The 22,084-nt window shown below is 34.9% G+C and overlaps 1 protein-coding gene across 2 annotated transcripts in view; it reads left to right on the forward strand.

The window, feature by feature from the left end:
- LOC128997905 (cytospin-A-like) overlaps positions 1-22,084 on the forward strand; it is a 96,075-nt gene that overhangs the window by 15,425 nt on the left and 58,566 nt on the right. For both annotated transcript variants that reach the window (XM_054423712.1, XM_054423714.1), the window contains exon 3: positions 11,847-11,900. In XM_054423712.1, the coding sequence (XP_054279687.1) occupies positions 11,847-11,900 (54 nt within the window). The remainder of the gene's footprint in view (positions 1-11,846; positions 11,901-22,084) is intronic.

Raw genomic sequence — 22,084 nt, forward strand, 5'->3', positions numbered from 1 at the left:
ATTTCTTTGTTTCTGAAATAAAAAACAACAATAATTAATTTAAAAGCCATTTTTATGTCGTGCAGAAAAATTGTCCTAATTAGTGGGTACAGTACAGTATCATAAAATGATTTTTTACTGAAATATTCAAGTCACAGGTACCAGCTGTGAGGCATTTTTTGCTACTGTGCAAAGAAAAAATTCCTGCAATGGTGTAGGAGGCACTACTAAGAGCAAAGAAACTAATACAGTCTACAATGTACCATAGACAACCAAATTTTGAATGATAAGGATATGTTTAACTTTAGTTAAAACAAACCCTTAAAGGTATTCAATACTTTTATGTAGACGGCAAAGAATTAGCAAAAAAATTAAATTAGAACTTCAATTTCGACTCAAAGGACGTCTACCAATTCCCTGAACACAATCCTCTCACAGATTTGTACCTGTGGCAGACAACAAAGAGTGTTTTAAAACATCAAAATGCTTAAAATATATGATTAACATATAACATTGTTAAAAAATACATTGATAGTGAGTTATAATATAACATTATGCTTTCTACGCTATTACGGCTATAATGCTTATTTAGTACTTTTCAATGTTTCATAACTTTGAAACCAGTTGAGTCCACAAAATAAAATCATTAAACAGCATACCTAATACTCTTACTTAGTATTATATCTGAGCCCAACAAAGATATTAAGCATCAAATTGAAAATTTTAAGATTTTGACAATTTTTATTTAAAACCCTATGCAAGTCCACAACTTGAAACTTTGAGAATTTGGAGTACACACGTATAACTATCAGATAAAAAAATAACAAACACATAGTCAATTGCCTTTATATACAAATTAATTGTTTAAAATCAGCATTCGTAACATCGTTGCGTTAAACTTTAAACAGGTAATTAGACCTATATATTTAGTTTAAGTGCATCAACATATTACCATATTAAAGTTCAGATCTTTCTGAAGAGATTGGTTTTTATTTTAATGTTCTAGGATTAGTAGAACCAGAGATATTTAATTTTACGCAGAGCTCTGAAACCGCTGAAAACGGCCGTTCGAGTAACAAAAAAATGGCCCCCATACAGTAGAAAAATAAAATAAAAATAAAATAATTATATTTTTGTACTTCTAATAATATATACCTTCAAGGATAAAAATATGAAAAAAATAAAAAATCTTGAAGCAACCAATTAATTTATTTCTGGACCACTTGATATGGATTGACCCTTCTGCCTTCATGTCAAGGCCGTCAATGGTCATGAGTTGGGTCACCTTATCTTCAACTTCATCCCTAAGGGATTCCCTGTATCCCACCCAGTTAGTTGTTTTAGGAGCCCTGTATGTCAAAGCGCTTTTGATACTTGCTATTAAAGGTCAAACCTAATGTGGCAGTGGTCAGATAGAGAGGCTTCGTCAGAGACGTGCCATAAAGTGGTTTAACGATAAAGTGAGGTCCAAGATTTTCTCTCTTATTCTATTTCTGAAGGTTGGAACATTACCTGTATTTTCTATTTGTAATTCAACCTTAAATATAAATTCCAGGAGATCCTTACCTCTTTCATTGGTGTCAGAACTCCCCCAGATGGTGTGGTGAGCATTTGCGTCACAGCGGAGGATTAGGGGCATCCTCTTGCTCCTAGCATACTCACCAACTGCAATACTGCCCCCGGAGGACAAGTTTCTCCTGGGTTGGGGAAGTAGGCTGAGGCTATTAAAGCCTTTTGCCTCCCTGCAGTGGAGTCTTAAGTCGACTTGGATTGTCACCAAGTCACGACTGATGAACTCTGAAACAGCTAAACAAACGTTGTTAGGGTATGTTTAACAAATTTAGCAACTGCCCATAAAGGTTCAAAATAAGTAAGAACAATAAAAAACACTGTTTAGTTTGTCAACAACTTAGTTGTGGGTTATTTTTTTTTGGGGGGGGGGGGCACCTCTCCTCGAACAATTTTCAATGTGTCCTTGAGTGAAAAAGGTTGGAGACCCCTGTTCTAGACAAACTCTTGTTCTTGACTGTTACTCAAAATTAAACTCAATAATCTGTCTACACTTGACAGGTAGGCCTAATCTGTTTGTACATGTATTAGATATCTATTTTGTACACATTTTATTTTATAGGATATTTTGGTCTTTTGATTTTTTTTTAGCTGGGAATTAAATTTAGTGGAGGTCCATTCCAAGTTTCTATAAAACTGTTACGGTCGGCACAAGTTTCCGGGGGGTCTGGGGTGTGGAAGTAATTTCAAAATTTCAGTTAAAATGGTATGATTTAAGCCTATTTTCGCATGCTATTTGTAACATTTTTTGTTGCCAAAATACGATTTAAAAGTTTGAATTTATCAGAAAATAGCCTCTATTGTTTAGGTTTGGAAAAAAATCACTAATTATAAATTGTGTCATAAAATATAATTTCACTTAAAAATTATACATAAATATTACTCACATATAATACTCAAACTCAGTGAGAGGAATGACATTTTTTATTCTGGGCCAATTTTTTAAAGTTTGGAATGAATCCTGTTCAGCTTTTTCTCATCAAGTTGTTGAGGTGGCTGTCATTGAGGCGAGATCTGTATTTATTTTTGATAAAGTTCATCCTTGAAAATGCAGACTCACATGTGTACGTTGATCCAAACATTGTACAAAGTTTGATGGCCAAGTTTTTCAGTTCAGGATATTTTTCACTGCTCACATAGTTGATCCAAAATAGCTCACACGAAAGTTCTTTCGGGACTTGTCTAAATTTGTCCTTCAGAGCAATGTCTTCCTGGAAATCTATTATTTACATTTGCAGGGCTGCTTTATAACAATTAAAAACTACTGCTGCTTCATTGGTCCACTCTCCATTAGGCTTTAAAGAAAAAACAGTTATTTAGGGATCCACATTCCCTATTTTGTCAAAGTCACTAAATCGAGCTTCGAACTCAGATTTGAGGTAGTTTAAAAATTTTACAAACTGTTTCATGTCAATAACGTCGTTGGTTTCACAAACTGAGTTCAGGCTGGGAAAGTGCACACGTTCGTTACTGATATCTTCACACCAAAGAACAACCTTTCTCGTAAAGCTTCTAATTTCTGAGAGAAGTTCACACACAAGAAGTCATTTCCCTTGAATTTTTAAGTTTAAAAAATTGAAATGTCTGAAGACATCTGTCAGGAAAGCTATTTTTTGAATAGTGTCTTCTGTATCAAGCAGAAAGCCCAAGTGTTCATATGCAACTTCTTCACTACACTCTGAAAGAAATACTTTTATGTCCTCCATAACAGTAAAAAACCATTGAAGTACAAATCCTTTGCTCAGCCACCTTGTTGTGAAGTAATAAATCGTCAAACTGTGCTTCAGTTTCCTCAAGAAGTGATTTGAATTGACGGTGCCTAAGTGAAGACTTTGATCGTATGAAGTTAATCATCTTAACTACAGTTTGCATTGTACTTTCAAGAGCAGGATTCAGTTTGCAACACAACACACTTTGATGGATAATACAGTGGTAGGCTAGCAAACTTTCATTAAATTTAGGGTCTGTTTTCACTTACCAAGTCTTTGTTTTTTCCTGTCATCGCACAAGCACCATCTGTCGTTACTGATATAATTTTTTTCAAATCCAAGTCAGCTTTCTCAAAATAGTCCATTAAAACGTTGTACAAGTCCTCTCCGCGTGTTTGCCCTGATATTGGCAACATAGTTAACAATTCTTCCACAAACTGTTCTTTTTTACTGTCCAAAAACCTCGCAAAAACAATCAATTGAGCTGTATTGGTAATGTCACATGATTCGTCTAATTCTAAAGCGTATCTGTCTGTAGCTGCTAGAATCTGTTTCAAGCTTATAGAACTTTCTTCTGCTAAAACTTCAGTGTTTGGTGTGCTGGTAGATGCAGAAAGCGGCATGCGTCGAATAGTGTCAACAACATCTTGTTTATTCTAAAATAACACGTTTCCTGCCTCAATCATGCATTCTTTGACTATATCTGCATCAGTAAACGGTTTCATATGTTTAGCGAGAGTCCACGAAATACGCAAAGAAGCCTCTGCACATCTTTCTTGGGCTGTCATTGTTCGATTTAATATCTGGGTACTAACTAAGTAGTTCGAACGTAAACTCTCAATCTTAGACTTGCGAAGATCACTTCCTATTGGGTATTTTGTATAAAAGGCTTGTGTTTAGTCTCAAAGTGTCGTTTAACGTTTGAACTCTTGACAACAGATAGGCTACCGTTTGTTGACATATCAAACACACAGGCACCGCTCCGCTTTTGTTTGGAAGTATAAACACATACTGGTCCGTCCACTCTGGTAAAAACTGCCTATTTTCACTGTCTACTTTCCGCTTTTTGTTATCCATTGTAAGTATTTCGCACTACACTTTTTGCATAACTAACCCATGACAGGATGAATAATCAATGAGAGAACTAAACACCACATTAGTAAACAAACAGACGACGTGACATCGACAGTGGTGACTACAGCCTGTGCGGGCGGCCTGGCGATGACGACGTGACGTGGCCACTGGGTGGGCGAGTTCAATTAGCAATGGAGGGGAGGAAGCGTAAAGAAAAAGCCGGTGCATAGCATCGCTTATAACGGTTGTTATCTAGCGCGGCGAATTAACTATGAATTAACTAGGTTATGATAAAAATAGTTTTCTCGTATAAAATATTTTAATCTTTAATGGTTGGTAGCGATATATCTTTAAGTTCAAATAAAGTTGAAATTCACTAAAAGATAAAAATACATAAAAAACACAGTTTGTTAATTCAAACTAACGGTTTGTAAAAAATTAGGCGGCGGTCCGGATCCAGACCCGCCATTTGGGGATTACTGCATTAGAGGTTATCAGAAAACATAATGTTTCATGTTAGTTCCATGCAAATCGGCCGACTTGAATTATAAAAAAAAAACTGCTTATTTGTCTCTTACAAAATTAATTTATAAGTCTGTAAAGTGCATCTATCTGTGTAAATAAAATTAGAGTTTTATTTGTATATTGCTCAGAATTATTTTTGGTTACTATCATGTTTTATACATTAAAGAAGCCAAAACGAGTCTTAAGCTAGTTCTAATAGCTTAATTGTATTCACAAGTTCATTATATAGAATTTAAGCCTCCTGATCACATTTAAATACTATAAATTGGTGTAAATACCTATTTATGCAATCCTGTTCATAGCCGAGTTGCTGCCGGTTTCAACTCACATAGTAGTCATCTTCAGGCTGTTAAAGATGTTTTCTCGCTTCATTCGAAGGTCGTCAATGAATAATAAATAAATAAAACACACACACGGACATAAATAGGAACATTTAGGTCTAAAAAATACTGAAATGGTAGGCCTATGGGACACGACGTGATCGGGCGGGAGTTATTAACATGGTTGTTATTATGAAATGAAATGAAAAAAAATGTATTTATCCCAAGAAATTTAAACTAAAATAGAGAGTAGTAATACAACAATACAAAATTTGTAAGTTGAATTAACCATATTAATTAATATGGCCTTTATACAGGCCTATCGGATAGGCCTACATAGGCAGGTGCCTGTGCTTAGGCCTGGCTGTTATCAGTCTAAAAAATAAAGGGCATAAACTTAATTTGGGAAGATTTTTAAGCCATGTTAATTTATACCAGATCGTTTAGTGGATGACAGAATGTCGGCGACGACAACCAAAGCCAGTGCAATCTATAAGACAGAAGACATTCTGAGCCGAGGGGGTCGAAGGGTCAAGGATTGTTTAGTCAGGGTCAAGAATGGTTGGGTCTGATCAAAGTTTCGGCCTCTTCATTGGTAATTCTGTGCAGTAAGACAAGCATCTGTTTTTTTTTTAATTTCTGTATTGAGGATAAACTAAAAATGTGTTGGATATTATATTTTTGAGTTAAATTTCGATATAGAATCTGACTGAGCAACATAAAAACAGTTGGTAGCTAGAACTGACTTATGTACCTGAGGGATAGATATTCCAATATTTTCCAAGGAACTGAATGAAAATTTGTCTGACTGGTAATACTCCTGTCCCATGGAATAGCGTGTCAGTGGAGTACCTTTAATTTTTTTTAAAAGCTACTTCCAAAATTGATTTTTGGATCACATTCAAGGGTTTCAAGGTGGTGTGATAGCATGCTGTTGCTCCCCAGCAAATAATTCCAAATGAAATCAAGGGCTGCACATAAGCGAAATAAGCTCACTTTACGTCCTCCTCGTCTAGAATGACACTCAGTTGATTAGAAGCGTACATGTATTTACAGATCTTTTTTTATAATTATTGACATGCTCTGATCACCTCATTTGGTAGTCAAAATAAACACCTAAATATTTGTTATACCGTAATCTACTTTTTCAATGTATTAACAATTATAAGATGTACTGTTGTGGTCGCCGCAACAATAAATCTTTAAATTGTCTAGACTGTAATCAGTGCTTATACTGAGTTATATAGGAAGAAATTTAGTCTTTTTCACATTAACCCTCCGAGTGTCCCTTGTTTTGGCCTTAATGTTTTTTTGCTCATTTGCAAGGTTTTATTAAAACGGATCTGAGAAGCTTGAAAACAATGTTAATTATACTGTTCTATATACCATTTTGTTTGGAAAATTATGGGCTTCAATATTATACATAAAACATAAGGAACATTTGTTTCAAAAAAATTTTTTAGGAAAAAAAAAGTTTGGAAAAAAAAAAGTTTGCGCTCAATGAAATTGTATAAATTATAGGCCTATAAATATTTGAAAATAGCCACTTTGTTTTAAATTTTATGAGGATTACAAATATATAATAATATAAGTAAGTAGATTTGCAAATAAATAAGTTATTGGCAAAAAACAGATTTCGGTACATAGCGTTTAGCTAAGAATGCATAGCCTAACCATAGCTAGGGATCTGGCTGATAATTTACATCAATTTCACTACCTACTTCTTCAGGATCATCAACCAGCCCTTCAAAATCACTTAACTCTTCTTATAATGCACCACGTATATCACTACTGTTGATTTTTAACACAAAAACAATGATAAACGTAATAAAACACATCAGTCATCAGTGCGAGGTTAACTAAGCTGTTTACAAATACGCACGTCAGCTGTCTGCTACAATATTTTCGGAACTAAAATGAAAAGCGCTTAGAGACAGACCTCCAGAGAAAGCTCTGAATCTGCAAAATAAAATGATACCTAACTCGATCCACTTCAATCCGATTTTGTCAGTCATAGAGCCTTCGCCGTAAACAGTGTTTGTGAGTCGATGCATCGACACAAAACACTACACAAAGTGTGTTATGTGTTGACGCATCGACAAATAACACTCGGAGGGTTAAGGCCCGATTTCACCAAATTCATGCTAATGATGGTTTAGTTAAACTTAGGTTAAAACTAACTGATGATTTAAACCACAGTTAAGGAAATCTGGTTTCACCAACAAAAACGCGTCAAAACTAACGCTGGTTCTATTAACGAGAGTTTAGAGTAAAATCCAGGTGGCGGTGGCTGTAAAAACTGTCATAACCGGGTTGTTATGGGAGCAATAAGTAAACATACCCTATAAAATAAATCGGTGTTTATATTTGGTAGTGAAAACAAAACTGGAGACAGCAAGATTACAAGTAGGCCAGATTCTGAGCAACAAGAACAAAATAACAACAGAAAACAATAATAAATAGCTAAACAATTAACATGAGTAAATAAAAGCAAAGGAATGTCGATAAAACAAATTCAATTTGAGGAACAGAGGATTGAGTTTTGCTGTTGAGTGTTGAGTCAAGACTCAGAATGTAACCTTTACGGTACATTTAAAATATTTAGTGAGAAAACTTGAGGCAAAAAGAGTTACAAGAACGAGACATAATAAAGATACCATAAAAATAATGATTTTCCATAAATACTAGCAGAATAATGACAATTTAGGTTTAGTTATTCATTGTCATTAATTACGTCTGACCGAACTAAATTAATTGTTTGACCGACTAATGACTGTAGGGTTAGGGTTACTCAAAAGGAAAAGGGAGCCTATTTTTTCAAAAAAATAAAAATGAATTTGATATTGTAGGTAGAAAAACACCTTTTCTACAAATTAAATACAGTATTAGGGGTGTGCGAAGGAGCAAACAATTTTCGATTCAAAGCAACGATTTGATTCAAAAGGTTTTCGATTCGAATTGATGCAACTCGATTCGAAGCAATACGGCATTTTTCTATTCATACAATGGAGTGAAGTAACAATAGGCTAGTTAAAATTTACCACATTTGTGTAATGCAAATTTTTGTTTATGTGTTACTGTTTTTGGAAATGTCAGTGAGCTGCTTCATAACCAGGCCTACCTAGAGTAGGCAATCTACTGGAATTTGAAAATGCTCTTTTAAATTTATTATTTAGATTTAGTCATGTCTTGATCATGGGTGACTTCAACACTGACCTACTTTCAACCAATCAAAACTATGAACACAGACAACTGACTACATTGTTCGACTCATGTAACTTAAACATACTCCCACTGGACCCTACACATCATACTGCCGAGTCTGACACTCTCTTAGACTTAATAGTAGATGCTGAAGACATTGTACATCATGGGCAGCTTCCAGTTCCAGCAGTATCCAAGCATGACCTCATATTTTGTGTGTGTTCAGTTAAGGCACCCAAACCCAAGACTAAATTTATAAAATATAGGGATTTTAAGAATATGAATGAAGTTGAGTTCATGTCAGATATCCAGAACACACCATGGCATCTAATTGAAAATTCACCATGTCTTGATGAAATGGTAAATGAACTACAATTTTAAATTTATTTGATAAACATGCTCCAATTGTTTCAAAACGTTTGACTAAAAAACGACCAGTGCCATGGATAACCCCTGAAATACGTAGCTTGATGGCAAGACGTGACTGTCTTTTCAGGAGAGCAAGGCGTTCCCAGAATCAAGTAGAAATGGAAGAGTATCGGTATTTACGTAACAGAGTCAAACAACTTTTGCGAAATTCAAAATTAAGACACATTCGTATGCTTTTTGAAAATAAGAACCAACCATCTAGAGTGTTATGGCGTAACGTAAAAAGTCTTGGGCTTGGGAAACAACCTGACGCACAGAGAGTCAATATTCCTCTCAATGAATTAAATGCATTCTTCTCTTCCTTTGGCCAAAGCATTAATCAACAACAAGTTGAAAGTCACGTAACTGAGTTAAGAAACTCCCCTGCTCAAGAATTGGGTTATCCTAAGTTTACGTTCAGACCTGTACTGCAGTCTGATGTTCTGAAATCTATTCGACGTATTCGGAGTAATGCTGTCGGATCAGACGGCATTCCAATCCGCTTTATTAAAGACATTCTCTTTGCTATTCTCCCAACTATCACATATATTTTCAACACATCCTTAAGGCAAAGCACATTCCCTATTTCTTGGAAGTCTGCCCTAATTCGACCCTTGAATAAGATCCCAGCCCCGGCTTCTTGCCAGGATTTCAGGCCGATCAGTATATTGCCCGCATTATCTAAAGGCCTTGAAAGAATCGTTCACTGCCAAATAACTGATTTTCTGATTGAAAACAATATCTTATGCAACTCACAGTCTGGCTTTCGAGCAGCTCATAGTACAGAAACAGCACTTTTACGTGTGACGGACGACATTAGACTAGCAATGGAACATCGGCAGGGAACGATTCTTACCTTATTTGATTTCTCTAAAGCCTTTGACTGTGTAAATCACAAGCTCCTCTTAGAAAAGCTAAGGGCCATAGGGTTTTCAAATGGTGTATTGGACTGGCTGGGATCATATCTGTCAGACAGGCGGCAGTGTGTTCAGGTTGATGACTTATGATCTGACTGGGAGACAGTTACTAGTGGTGTACCTCAGGGGTCCATCCTTGGTCCTCTGTTGTTCGTACTATACATGAACGACTTGAGCTCAGTCCTCACACACTGTAAATACCACATGTATGCTGATGACTTACAGATTTATACACATTTTTCACCCAAACAGATCAACGAAAGTGTTCTGAGAGTGAATGAAGATATTGAGAAAATCATTACTTGGACTGATAAACACGGACTCAGACTTAATCACGAAAAAACTAAACCTATCATAATTTGTCATCCACGGTTACGAAACTCAATTGACTTTCTCACGACAAATCCAATAAATATAAATGGAACAGCTCTGCTTTACTGTGACAAGGTCAAAAACCTAGGACTTACTATGAACTCGACACTTACTTGGGGCGATGCAGTCGTAGACATCCGTAAAAAGGTGTTTGCATCAATCCACGCACTTAAAAAATTACAAAACTTCTTGCCAATGCACATAAAAATACATCTTGTCAAATCACTTGTCTTCCCCCACTTCACTTACTGCAACACTGTGATCAATGACATGACTGTAAACCTCGCTGATGCTCTCCAACGCGCTCAGAACTACTGCTTGAGATTCATTTATGATCTGAGACGCAGTGAGCGTATCACGCCTTACTACATTAATTCTAAACTATTAAAGCTATGTGACCTTAGATCAATTAAAATTCTTTTGCTATCCTATTCAATAATAAAAACAAATTTTCCAAAATATTTTGTAGATGATTTTAGGTTTGTAGCTGAAGAAAGTGTTAGATATTCACGCTATGCTTCATTGACTTTGCGTATGCCTCATCATAGGACTGCAGTTTACGACGGGGCGTTTGTTGTGACCGCTGGCCGACTTTGGAATGACCTCCCCTTAGCCATCAAATCCCTTGATAACCGTTCCCGGTTTGTGGCAGCGCTAAAAAATATGTATTTTGAACGTATGGCCATGGTTGGTTTGTCCTAGGGGCTTGTACGCTGGTTGGTCACTGACAGATGTGCTTGGTGTGTGTGTGTGAGAGAGAGAGGGAGACAGGAAGATTATTTTTGTACAGTTTAAAATGTAAGTAATTTTCTTTTGTTAATGTTTCTGTATCCATGATTTAGATTTTGTTTTTGTTGTATATTAATGTAATTGTTAAAATATATGTGTTATATTTATGACAGGTTAAGTGTAAGAAAGGGCCATGTGGCCCTAACTTTTGCCTGTATAAATAAATAATATTTCATTTCATATTTCATTTCATTTCATAATTTTTACTTGCAGAATCATATTGTTAGGCATGTTACCTATTTTAATACTTTATAATATTGATATAACAAATAAAGATATGTTTTGGTCTAAACAAATAAAAACATTTGCAATATTTATACTGAAACTTTCAATTAATTCAAATTGATAAAATGAGAGGATAGAATCCGACCTACAAACTAAAAGAAATACATAGCAGAAAAAAAAATTCAGTATAAAACATCAATTACTGTACTTGTTAAGTATCAAGTTACAATTTTTCAGACCTGTGTTGTTTTTAGAATGATTTTGGAGTGACTTGTTTTGGCTATTACAGTAGTAAAACATGTCTCACATTACTTAACAAAACTTCTCATCGTTTAATATATCAAAACAAAAAATTATAAAACAATTTTGTAATTATAATCACAAGTATAAACAATAAAACAATAACAAGCATTATTTACAAGCAAAGAATTAATTAAATAAAAACGCCTTCGCAAAGGAAGCGCAACATCAACGCGCTCCTGTATTGCGGGTATTGCGTTGACTTTCTGCAGGCGTTTTCAGTATGTAGATGGATTACTGACTCCCTCATGATTCAAATTGTTTTTTGATCACCACTGATAATACATACATAAAATCCGGAATTTTGATGCATTTGTTGCATCGCACACCCCTATACAGTATCATAGTAGTCTATAGTACTCAGGTCCTAAATAGACATATTTTATTGAGCTTTGACGGGAATTACGTAAGTAATTTAGTCTTACATTAAACTTATTAACCAACCATACTTTCAGGATTCGTCAAGAAGTGTCCAGACGGATGATGCTTCCTCGTTGGCTCGATCCAACGTAAGTCAAACATTTTATTTATAACGCTTCTGGTTGATGGTTTACTGTTTATTCACTCGTTGAAATCAGTGTAGGTAGTCTTTTACTAAGGGTGGTAGTAGGCCTATGTAATTGACATAAACAAAAAATCATTAGTGACGGAATATTGGCTTATGAGTGATCTGAGTTTTACAAAGTGTAGAAAACATCACCGATACACTAAGCCGGGCTAGGCACTAGCTTGGGATAATACGTGGCAGTCTGTGGGCCAGACTTTTTACTTAGGCATTGGGTCTTGGGCCAAAGTAGGGTCATGCCGAAATCAGGTTGCTCTACTGAATAGTATCAATAGAAAAGAATATTAATTGTTTAATAAGAGAAATGCCAAATTCCACGGGTATGGTGAAATCAATATCATTTTCTGCAGTAACAGCAAAATCAAGAATCTTATGCAGTCACGGAAACATCATCATTCAAGTGGTACTATAAGAATGCTTATGATTTCTACTTGAAGATAGTGAAAAAATCATGCCAAAATTATTAAAATTTTGCAAACGGTGAGCATTGAAGTAATGCGTCGGAATTCCGTCTTTGACAGCTCACAAATGGCGTAAATGCGTCTGAAAACGTGTAAGAGAGAGAGGGTTAATTTTTTAATATCATCTATAAATTCATATGGAAATATACCTTTAGAAGATAATATTTAAAATGTTTCATTATCTTTTTCAATTATATCAATATTCTTTATATATTCATTCAAATGTTTAAATTATTTTAGATTCTTAGGTAATTTATCAATTGATGAAGCCATTAGCAAACGTTTGCCGAGGATAGCTCAGCCTACAATGGCTGGGTAAAGTTCCAGGGTCTGCGATGAGGTCAGGGAAATCAATAGGCCAAAAGCCGGGTCTAACCGGTATAGGACTGAATTAAATGAATAGTTTATATATTTCTCATTAGTGTTTGCTATTAAGTCAATTTTACCATATTTTTTAGCTAATTCTTTAATAAATGTGCATCATAGTTTGAACTATTGTGACAAAACACTGGTATATTTTGTGGACATTTTAGATTTAAGTTACAATTTGAATGTTCCTATGTCTATTAATGTGAACATTTTATTTATTTTTTATATTAATGTTATATTTTTAGTTGGACCTTTAGAATGAGCAATAAATTTTTTTTTTGAGTTTTGGTTTAGCAAAAATTCAAGGTCAAATGTCGGATTTTTAGCCATTAAGGTACACACAAATCTCAAAAACGGGAAATACGAAATATATAAAAAAATATATTTTATACTGTACTAGTGACAACAAAAACTTTGACCTAATTAAAAAAAATAAATTACAAACAATTTTTTTCAACCCACATGGAAATCCCTAACTTATCATTTTGAAAAATACCTTAAAATGTAGGGGCTTTTATGTTTTGACTGTTTAGCATATTATTTGTATGTATCCGTTTATTATAAGGCCATGGTGTATATACTTTTGAAGTGATGTAAAACGGTCGGAAAACCCTGCACGCACACTAGAACGCCTTTATAGACGCCCGCACTCGCACACGCCGGCCTCTCCCTCTGCGTACTCCCGCGCTATCGATCGGCAACACCCCTGCGCGCTCCTCCCCTATATACAACTTTGTACTAACCTTGCTCTCTCGTTTCACTGACACCACCTGGCCGTACTGTCACTTTCTGTGTATGGCTATGTGATCTGTTTACACGACTTTAAATTTCAATTTATTTTTGTATTGTTATTGTTTTTACTTTTCTTTGTTTGCACTAATTTATTTAGCAATTTGACACAGTGAAATTGATATAAAGGACAGGTGTGGACGATTGGTGTAATGATGTCAGGACACCAAAGTTATGTGTACCGTGAATTTTATTGGATATTGTCGTTTTATTTTAGGTAGTTTCTATTCAGACCTACTGGAAATGTGTATAATCACAGCCACCTCTAATACAAGGCCGCGACGTTCGAACTGGCAACGCCGCAATCACACCCCCTCTGCGTCCGTCTTCACACGCGCTAGAGGCTATGAACATCAACAAGAGTATTGCTGCTCTGTATCAATGAATGAAAGTATTTAAATATGTAATAACAAATTTTAGTAGATTTTAAGGTATAGTAAAATAAGACAAAATTGGAATCTAGGTTGTTTATTTAGTGAAAAATTGCAACATACCGCAATATGTCTAAAACTAAAAATATACAAACATAATGTTTTTTTTATTTTTTTTTATTTTTTTTTTTATTTTTTTTGCATGCTACAAAACAGAATACAAATCCCATTTACATTGCAGCACTATTCTAGTTTGTACAAAAATTGAGAACATGCTATGAGTTCATAAAATTGAATAAAGTGAATCGTTCATGACTAAGAATAATAAATATTAATTATTAAATAACAGCAACAATAAATAATAGTAGCAATAAGTAACAATAAATAAGAGTGACTAAGAACTACGCAAATAAATAAGATAAGAAACAAAACATGAGACACAAGATAACTGATGAGGGTGAGAGAAATTAATAACATTAACCATTGACTTACTTGACTTATTTCCTTTAATCCCGAGGGGGACGTAGGGCCGCAACAAATGCTCTCCACCGGACACGATTCTGGGCCATCTGCTTTGCCTCTCCCCAGCTCTTGCCTTCTTCCTGCAGTTCCTTCTCAACTGATCTCCTCCAAGTCATCCTCGGTCTGCCCCTCCTCCTGCTTCCTTGCGGGTTCCACTCAAGAGCTTGACGGCTTATGTTGCTTTGCTCTTTCCTTAGAGTGTGTCCAATCCACCCATATTTCCGTCTTTTTATTGTTTCCGTAATGGGTGGTATTTGTGCCCTCCTCCATAGCTCTTCGTTGGTAATCATATCTGGCCATCGGACATTAAAAATTCTTCTAAGGCACCGGTTTATAAATACGTGGAGTTTAGATGACACCGTTTTAGTAACTTTCCAAGTTTGGCAACCATAGAGAAGTACAGATGTTACATTTGTTCCAAATATCCTGAGTTTGGTGCTTCTTCTCAATTGGTTAGATCGCCAAATTGTAGCCAGCTGAACAAAAGCTCCCTTGGCCTTCCTGATCCTCTGTGCCACATCTTCGTCTGTCCCGCCTAACTTTGATACGATGCTTCCTAGATACAGAAATTCTTCGACTCTTTCAATGACCTTACCATTTAGCTCTAGTTGGTGGTTGTCTCTTTCATTTATTCTCATTTCTTTTGTTTTCCCTAAGTTAATTTTCAGACCAACCTTCTTTCCTTCATTTTCGAGTTCTTTCAATTTTTGTTCCATATCTATTTTCCTATGGGCCATAAGACACAGGTCATCGGCAAAATCAATATCCTCTAGCCTATCTGTGAGTCCCCACCTCAACCCTCTAGGTCTCCTCGTTGCTTTCCTCATCACTCCATCCAAGACCATTAGGAAGATGATGGGTGACAGTAAACATCCTTGTCTAACACCAGTTCTGATTCTGAACGGCTGTGAAAGTTTACCTTCGTGCACTATTCGACACTTGTAATCTTCATAAATTAATTTTATGAGGTTAATGATTTTCTTAGGGACTCCGAAAAATTCTAGAGCCTTCCACATCGATTCCCTGCTGATGGAGTCAAAGGCTTTCTCAAAATCAACAAAGGTCAAATACAAGGGTGTTTGGTATTCCGAGCTTTGTTCTATTACAATCCGCAAGGTGTTAATCATATCTGTACATGAATAGTCACTTCTGAAACCCGCTTGTTCTCTCCTTAATTTAGTGTCAACTACCTCTTTGATTCTATTCAGGATTATTCTCATTAATAATTTACTTGGTACCGACAGCAGCGTAATCCCCCTCCAGTTACTACAAAGTGACGTATCTCCCTTCTTCGGGATCTTTATAAGCAAGCCGTTCTTCCAGTCTTCCGGTATCTCTTCTTTCTCCCATACCTCCTCTAGCAAATCCTGGAATATGGTTGCAGTTACCTCCACCTCAGCTTTTAACATTTCAGGGGAAATGTTGTCTACTCCAGGAGCTTTCCCATTTTTCATTCCTTTAATGGCTGTTATTATCTCCGCTCTTGTTGGTGGGGTTGAGTTTATTCTAGGGTCTTCCTGTGGTAATTGCTGCTCCATTAACCATTATGTGAGATTAAAGATTTTTTATAAGAGGCTAGGCTCGAGTTAAAAATATCAACGTTGTTTGATATTAAATTATATAGTCTCATCATCGTGTTGATAGGTGATTGAGCCCCTAGGCAAGTCCGTGAGAAGGACGGACTGAACAACGCGCGGGCTCTGGACGAGGGTCGGCGAACAAGGAACGCTAAACGAGATAAGAGCTCGCTGTCATCAACCTTATCATTGAGTAGTTTGTGTAGAAAGATAAGCATCCCCATATCACGACGTTGCTTTAGACTGACCATTTCAAACAAGTTTAAAAGAGTATGGTAAGATACATCAAATGTGAAGTATCCAAACTTCTTGAAGAATAAATATCTAAGGAACCAAGACCATATGTAATAACAAATATGTACAAAAAATACGAACAAACAAAAAAAACTTCAAAGAAGTTTATCATTTTAGTTTTGATTTGTATTTGCTCAATCATGTCGACAAGATAGGTTTGATGAGGATACCACACAGTTGCTCCAAACTCAAGTTTAGGTCGTACCAAGGTGCAATATAAAAGTTTGAGACTGTAAATGTTGGTTATAAAACTTCCTGATCTGAATATGAAGCCAAGAATTCGATACGCTGATCTACAAGACTCAATTACATGATTCGAAAAACACAACTTGCTATCAATTGTAACACCAAGATATGTGACACTACTTCGACTACCCAGTAAATTACCATTCATGGAATATTGGAAGTTAACAGCGTTGTGAGTGCGTCTGGTGTAACTGACAACAAAACATTTATCTGAATGGAATTTTAAACCCACATCACTCCAAGCCACTAGTCTATCCAGGTCTTGTTGCAATAGAAGACAATCACTAACGTCGTTTATTTCTCTAAAGATCTTTAGATCATCAGCATAAAGAAGGACTTTAGCACACTGTTAACGATGTCATTAATGAAGATTACAAAACGTTACAAAAGTTAACAATAATACCCCCGCCGCAGCAAACCTGCCGACTAAGCGAATTTCCATTTGTCTAAATTGATTTTCAGTTAAATATATTTTAATAACATTAGGTTTAACGAGTACCTAGGTTTGCTGCTACAAGGAAACTAATAAAGTGTGTTTTTGAGTAAAATATTGATAGCTTGGTACAAAATAAATAAATTTGCCAAGTTTGATCAAAATATATCCATTAACAAGCAAACTACAACCTTTGACAATATTCTCCATATTGTCAAATGGGAAATTAACATGGGAATTTTAAATTTAATTTTTTTAAAATTTTCTCTGTTACTAATAATCGAACAAAAATACTTTTATATACTAAATTATTTGTTTTTTTAAGCTCTTTAAAAATGTCTTAAGAGAAATCGGGAAATTTTGTGTTTTGAGGGTCAAAAGTGAGAAAAACCAATTTTTACCCCATAAAACCCCCCGTAAAGCCCTGTTCCCATGGTCCGATCGTCCTGGTTCGCAAACTCATTCAAGTTTATCCCGCTTTACACCTTTAAACCAAATTTCATCAAAATCGGACAAAAATTACTCAAGTTATCGCGTTCACGGACGTATATATATATATATATATATATAAAAATTTGAACGAATGGTGTTTCTGGCCTCTGGGGACATCAAAATGAAAAAGTAAATCGGTCCCGGGTCTAGGTCTTACCGTGCCACCTACGGTAATAGCTACTTCCCTATAGGGAAATTCGCTAAAAACATAAGGTCCGCCAAGATTTGGTTTAATCTTACTACCGGTACTTGAACTTATCATAGTCAAGGCATTATTAATAAATGTTTTGAAATATCTCGATCTGTCAGTGTCAGAAGTAAACATTTCTTCCGTGCATTCATTTCATCTGACATTTACTTTACCACCGTGACAACACTATGTGCTTTGTATATTTTATCACTTCCAAAGTAAGTTGCATAGCAGAGCTGGCCAATATTATTCATCTCACCAAGTGAATGTGTATCTGGATGGGTATCTGTTAGACCAGGCCTCTCTTTATAGAAACTCTCCTCATACGCATAAGATATCTTGTTATTAATTGTCTCATCCTCCCGTTTTCAATATTTCTTCTTTGCAGGCATTGTTCTTCCAACAAAACTGATTAACTGTTTAACTTGGTCTTCCTACTGAATATCAATATTACAAACATCAATATTTACTCCCAAAACGCTAATGAGTTTCTTTTTATAAACAGCTGTTTTTTGTTTTTAAATTTGTTCTATGTATTTCTTATGGGGAAACCCCGACCTTTGAGAGAGCCTCAAGCCCTTAAGAGTAGGAATTTTAAAATTCTAAAACCTTATTGCAAAACTACATATTGAGACGAATCTTTTGACACCTTAAACGTTGAAATTGGTCCACAAATAACAATTGGCCACAAATTGCGTTAACAAAAAACGGCTTCACGTATTATATATATAGATAGATCTCATGGTGTCTGTATATATGTGTGTTATTCAACATAGTAAAAACTACTAGACAGACTGTGCTTAAATTTTACAAAATAAAGCTACTATACCAAGAATGGTTATACAGTAGGGCTAACTTATTGCCACTTCAATATTTGTAGAGACTTTGGGATTTGTTGAGACTAACATCTAACAATTTGTTCAAATAAAATTAATTTTAAATTTTTAATAGGAATATTATGTTTTAGTCTACCTGAGGAAACCATAAGTTAGCGACAACAAAATTTGAAGTTTTCATTTTGAAGGCATACTGACTAAATAATTTATTTTCTTTGAATAATTACTAAGAAAAACGTTTGCCATTTTGTAAACGATTTCAGAAGCTAGGCCTCAATATGGCTTTCCACAATATTAATAGAATTTTTTTATCACATCAACATTCAGACTGGAGTCGGAGACTATGATGCTTTCATTGTTAGATGGTGTAGTACATATTTTTTTACTAGTATGCTTACTTAACAGAAAACACCGGCTTATTTCTTTGAAGTGGTATTTATTTAAGTTATTTTAATCACTTAACAACAGCATTTATCAATAAGATAGACAAATAAATAAGGAAATAGTACGGTATTACTACCTAAAACTAGCTTCTCGCGTCTATATTTACACGAATCATTGTCTTATTCTTACATTTTTTTACAAATTTAATCTAAGCTCATATTCGTGAAAAATGTTTCACACAAAAACGAGAATATTTTTAAGATGTCTATTTGTCTAATTTGAACGAAGAATAGCAGAAAGCAATTGTTGCTTACGCGGCGGATCAAGTAGACTCTTAGAACACTGTATGTATTCATTTTTAATTGAGCTATCGTAATTATTCTTACATCCAGGCACATCACATCTGTCTGGCATGCTGTAGTAAGAAGATTAATGTCATTACTAATGATTTAAGGTAGTAGAAACGCGATTATGTAAGTAGAGTACGCGACTCCTCCATTCACTGTAATGGTAAAACGACCGAACGCCAAGACACTGATGCGACGTTGCCGCTTTTCACTCGCCGCGGCCTTGTATTAGAGGTGGCTGTGGTATAATGCGAGTAATTATATTGTTGTGATAATAATTATGGAAGAGGCAGCTATGCAATGGAAGGAAGTATCGTTGACTAGGTCTATTATTACACTTCTCAATTCACTATTACTCTCTCCACTGTAGGCTACTTCTAATCAGTGTGCAAATTGTCTGCAAATCTCACTTCAACGCTTTTTACATTGTCACAATTGCTGTTTTATTGTAAAATACGTGTAAACTAGCTGTTAGGAATTGAATTGTACTGACTACTCGATTCCCGTACGTAGGACGGGCTAACACTTTGTATACAGTTAGGGGTCTCAATCCCGGGATCCCGGCTGATTTTTGATACCTAGAAATCCCGGGATTGGTGACTTTTAATCCCGGGATTAACGCGATTGCAAAACCTATGTTTATATTGATTTTTTTGTGAATTTGAGGACTTTTTACTTGAGGAAAACTAATAAAAATACTCCAATAACACTTGAAACACATATACTCTTTATTTTTAGGACGATTATACAAAATGGTATAAGTAGGCCTAAAGATCTTTTTGATTGAAAAATTTAATTATCATTAAACTCAATAGGTGAACGAATGTAGGCCTAAATATATGTTTCAGTTTTTAGACGATTTGGATTTACTTTCTGTAAATGTTATTACATTAGTTAGAACTTAATTACAGTGGGCCTACAAGTTATTTTGAGATTTACTGTTGACATTAAACGTAAACAACGCAATTCGTGTAGCAAACATAACATTGCAATCGGAAATTTAAGTATAATTTTCATTGATGCCATAAAATATAACTATTAACACACGATTATAATCTCATTACAGTATTAAGATTGCTTATATATTTAGGGTCTATAGCTTTATCTTCGTATTTGGTTATAAGTGTCTAAAATTACGTTTTTCATACACACGCTACTATATAAGCAGATGGTATATTGTTTTTCAGTATCTTATATTGTTTTATTGCTGTCAGTCAAAATAACATTTTAACGCTGCTACTCGTGATTCTTCCCATTTTATCTTTTTCTCTTAGCTATCTTTAATCTATCTATTAGCGTATCTAGCTACGTGCGAGTGCGGTTGCTCGTGATTTTTTAAAATATATTTACTATATTCTAGAGTGACATATCAACATTTATACACTGTAAATAAGAAATACGGGCGATGAAAGTTCGGCGTGGTAATATTTATTTACTTAGAAAACGGAAACATTGCTCAGTGTAACACTGGTAAGGCCAGTTTAAAACATTAAAGTACTCAACGAGGAGACTTAACGCTCATTTAAAATGGCTAAAAAGTTAAAAATCATAATATTATATAATCCCGGGATTCCCGGGATCGGCTGAGACGAATCCCGAAATCCCGGGATTGGCTTGAAGGCCCGGGATTGAGACCCCTATATACAGTATATTAAAACGTTACAGGGTTTTTTCATTTCACGATTCTGAATCAACCACTAGAAGGATTTTCATAGGTTTTGTGTTGAAAGGAAGATAATTTTAGAACTAGGGTATGTCAAAGCCATAATTTTAGCTTAGGGTCCCAGTTTTTTGTAAATTTTGTTCTTATTTTTGAAAAGTCTAGCAGCCGTTGCTAACATTCTAAACTAGCTTTTGGTATAATATAATTTGCTTCACATAACATTTAGTGTTTGTGACACAAATTCAGCATTTGGATAAAAATTAAAATACACGGTTGACTTATTTATACTATGTGTAATGCTAATCATTGATACGTTCAATTCTTCGGTAAGAGGATGACAGATTAATTAAATATACATAGTAAAATACTGGGATGTTCAAAATATTTTAAAGTAATCTTTGTAATCTTCGGTTTGTTTTAGTGCAATATAATTTGTTTTAACTGACAGATGGGTAATAAAAAAATACTCTATAGAACTATTAGGTCATTTTATTTATTCTGATTTTGTCATTGATTATAGGAAGGAAATAAGTAAGATTAGTAGTGATAATTAGACCACTGAGATAATAACAAGTCGAGGCTCTGTACACTAGTCTTAAAAAAAGGATATGCAAATTATTTTACTGCTCAACTTTTTGAGGAAACAGTAGGAAAATAACTACTTTTACATGTTTCAATTCATCTTGGTAGCTTTTTGTTTACAATTAATGTTTGACTGCTCAAACTTTGTTCGGATTAGGCCTGGAAAGAAAGATTTCATATAAAAGGAGATCAAGAATCATCAGGAATCACGGTTTTAAATTACCACCACAACCTCAAACTGGTTTTATCCAAAGATATACAGATAGATGACATAGATTGAACACAACATCATCATTGACCTAGGAAACTGCAATTAGACTAACCATCCTTTTATGAAGTCTAAAAAGTTTTTTGCGTGTGATCAGTTGTGGTTACGTTTGGAGGAGCCGATGTAGGCAAAATATCACTTTTATTTCAACTAAATATCTTATAGTTTAAATAAATGAATATGGGAAATTACGGTGTACATTGATTTAATGAGGGTGGTTAACTATCAAGGATATGATAAATGATAATGGTATGGATAATAAAAATAGACTATCACTATCTTTACTAGCGTATTTACTTTTTAA

Source organism: Macrosteles quadrilineatus, unplaced genomic scaffold (genome assembly GCF_028750875.1).
Source record: "Macrosteles quadrilineatus isolate MER2022 unplaced genomic scaffold, UCM_ALF_1.0 Scaffold_7__1_contigs__length_78375512, whole genome shotgun sequence".
Lineage (NCBI taxonomy): Eukaryota > Metazoa > Arthropoda > Insecta > Hemiptera > Cicadellidae > Macrosteles > Macrosteles quadrilineatus.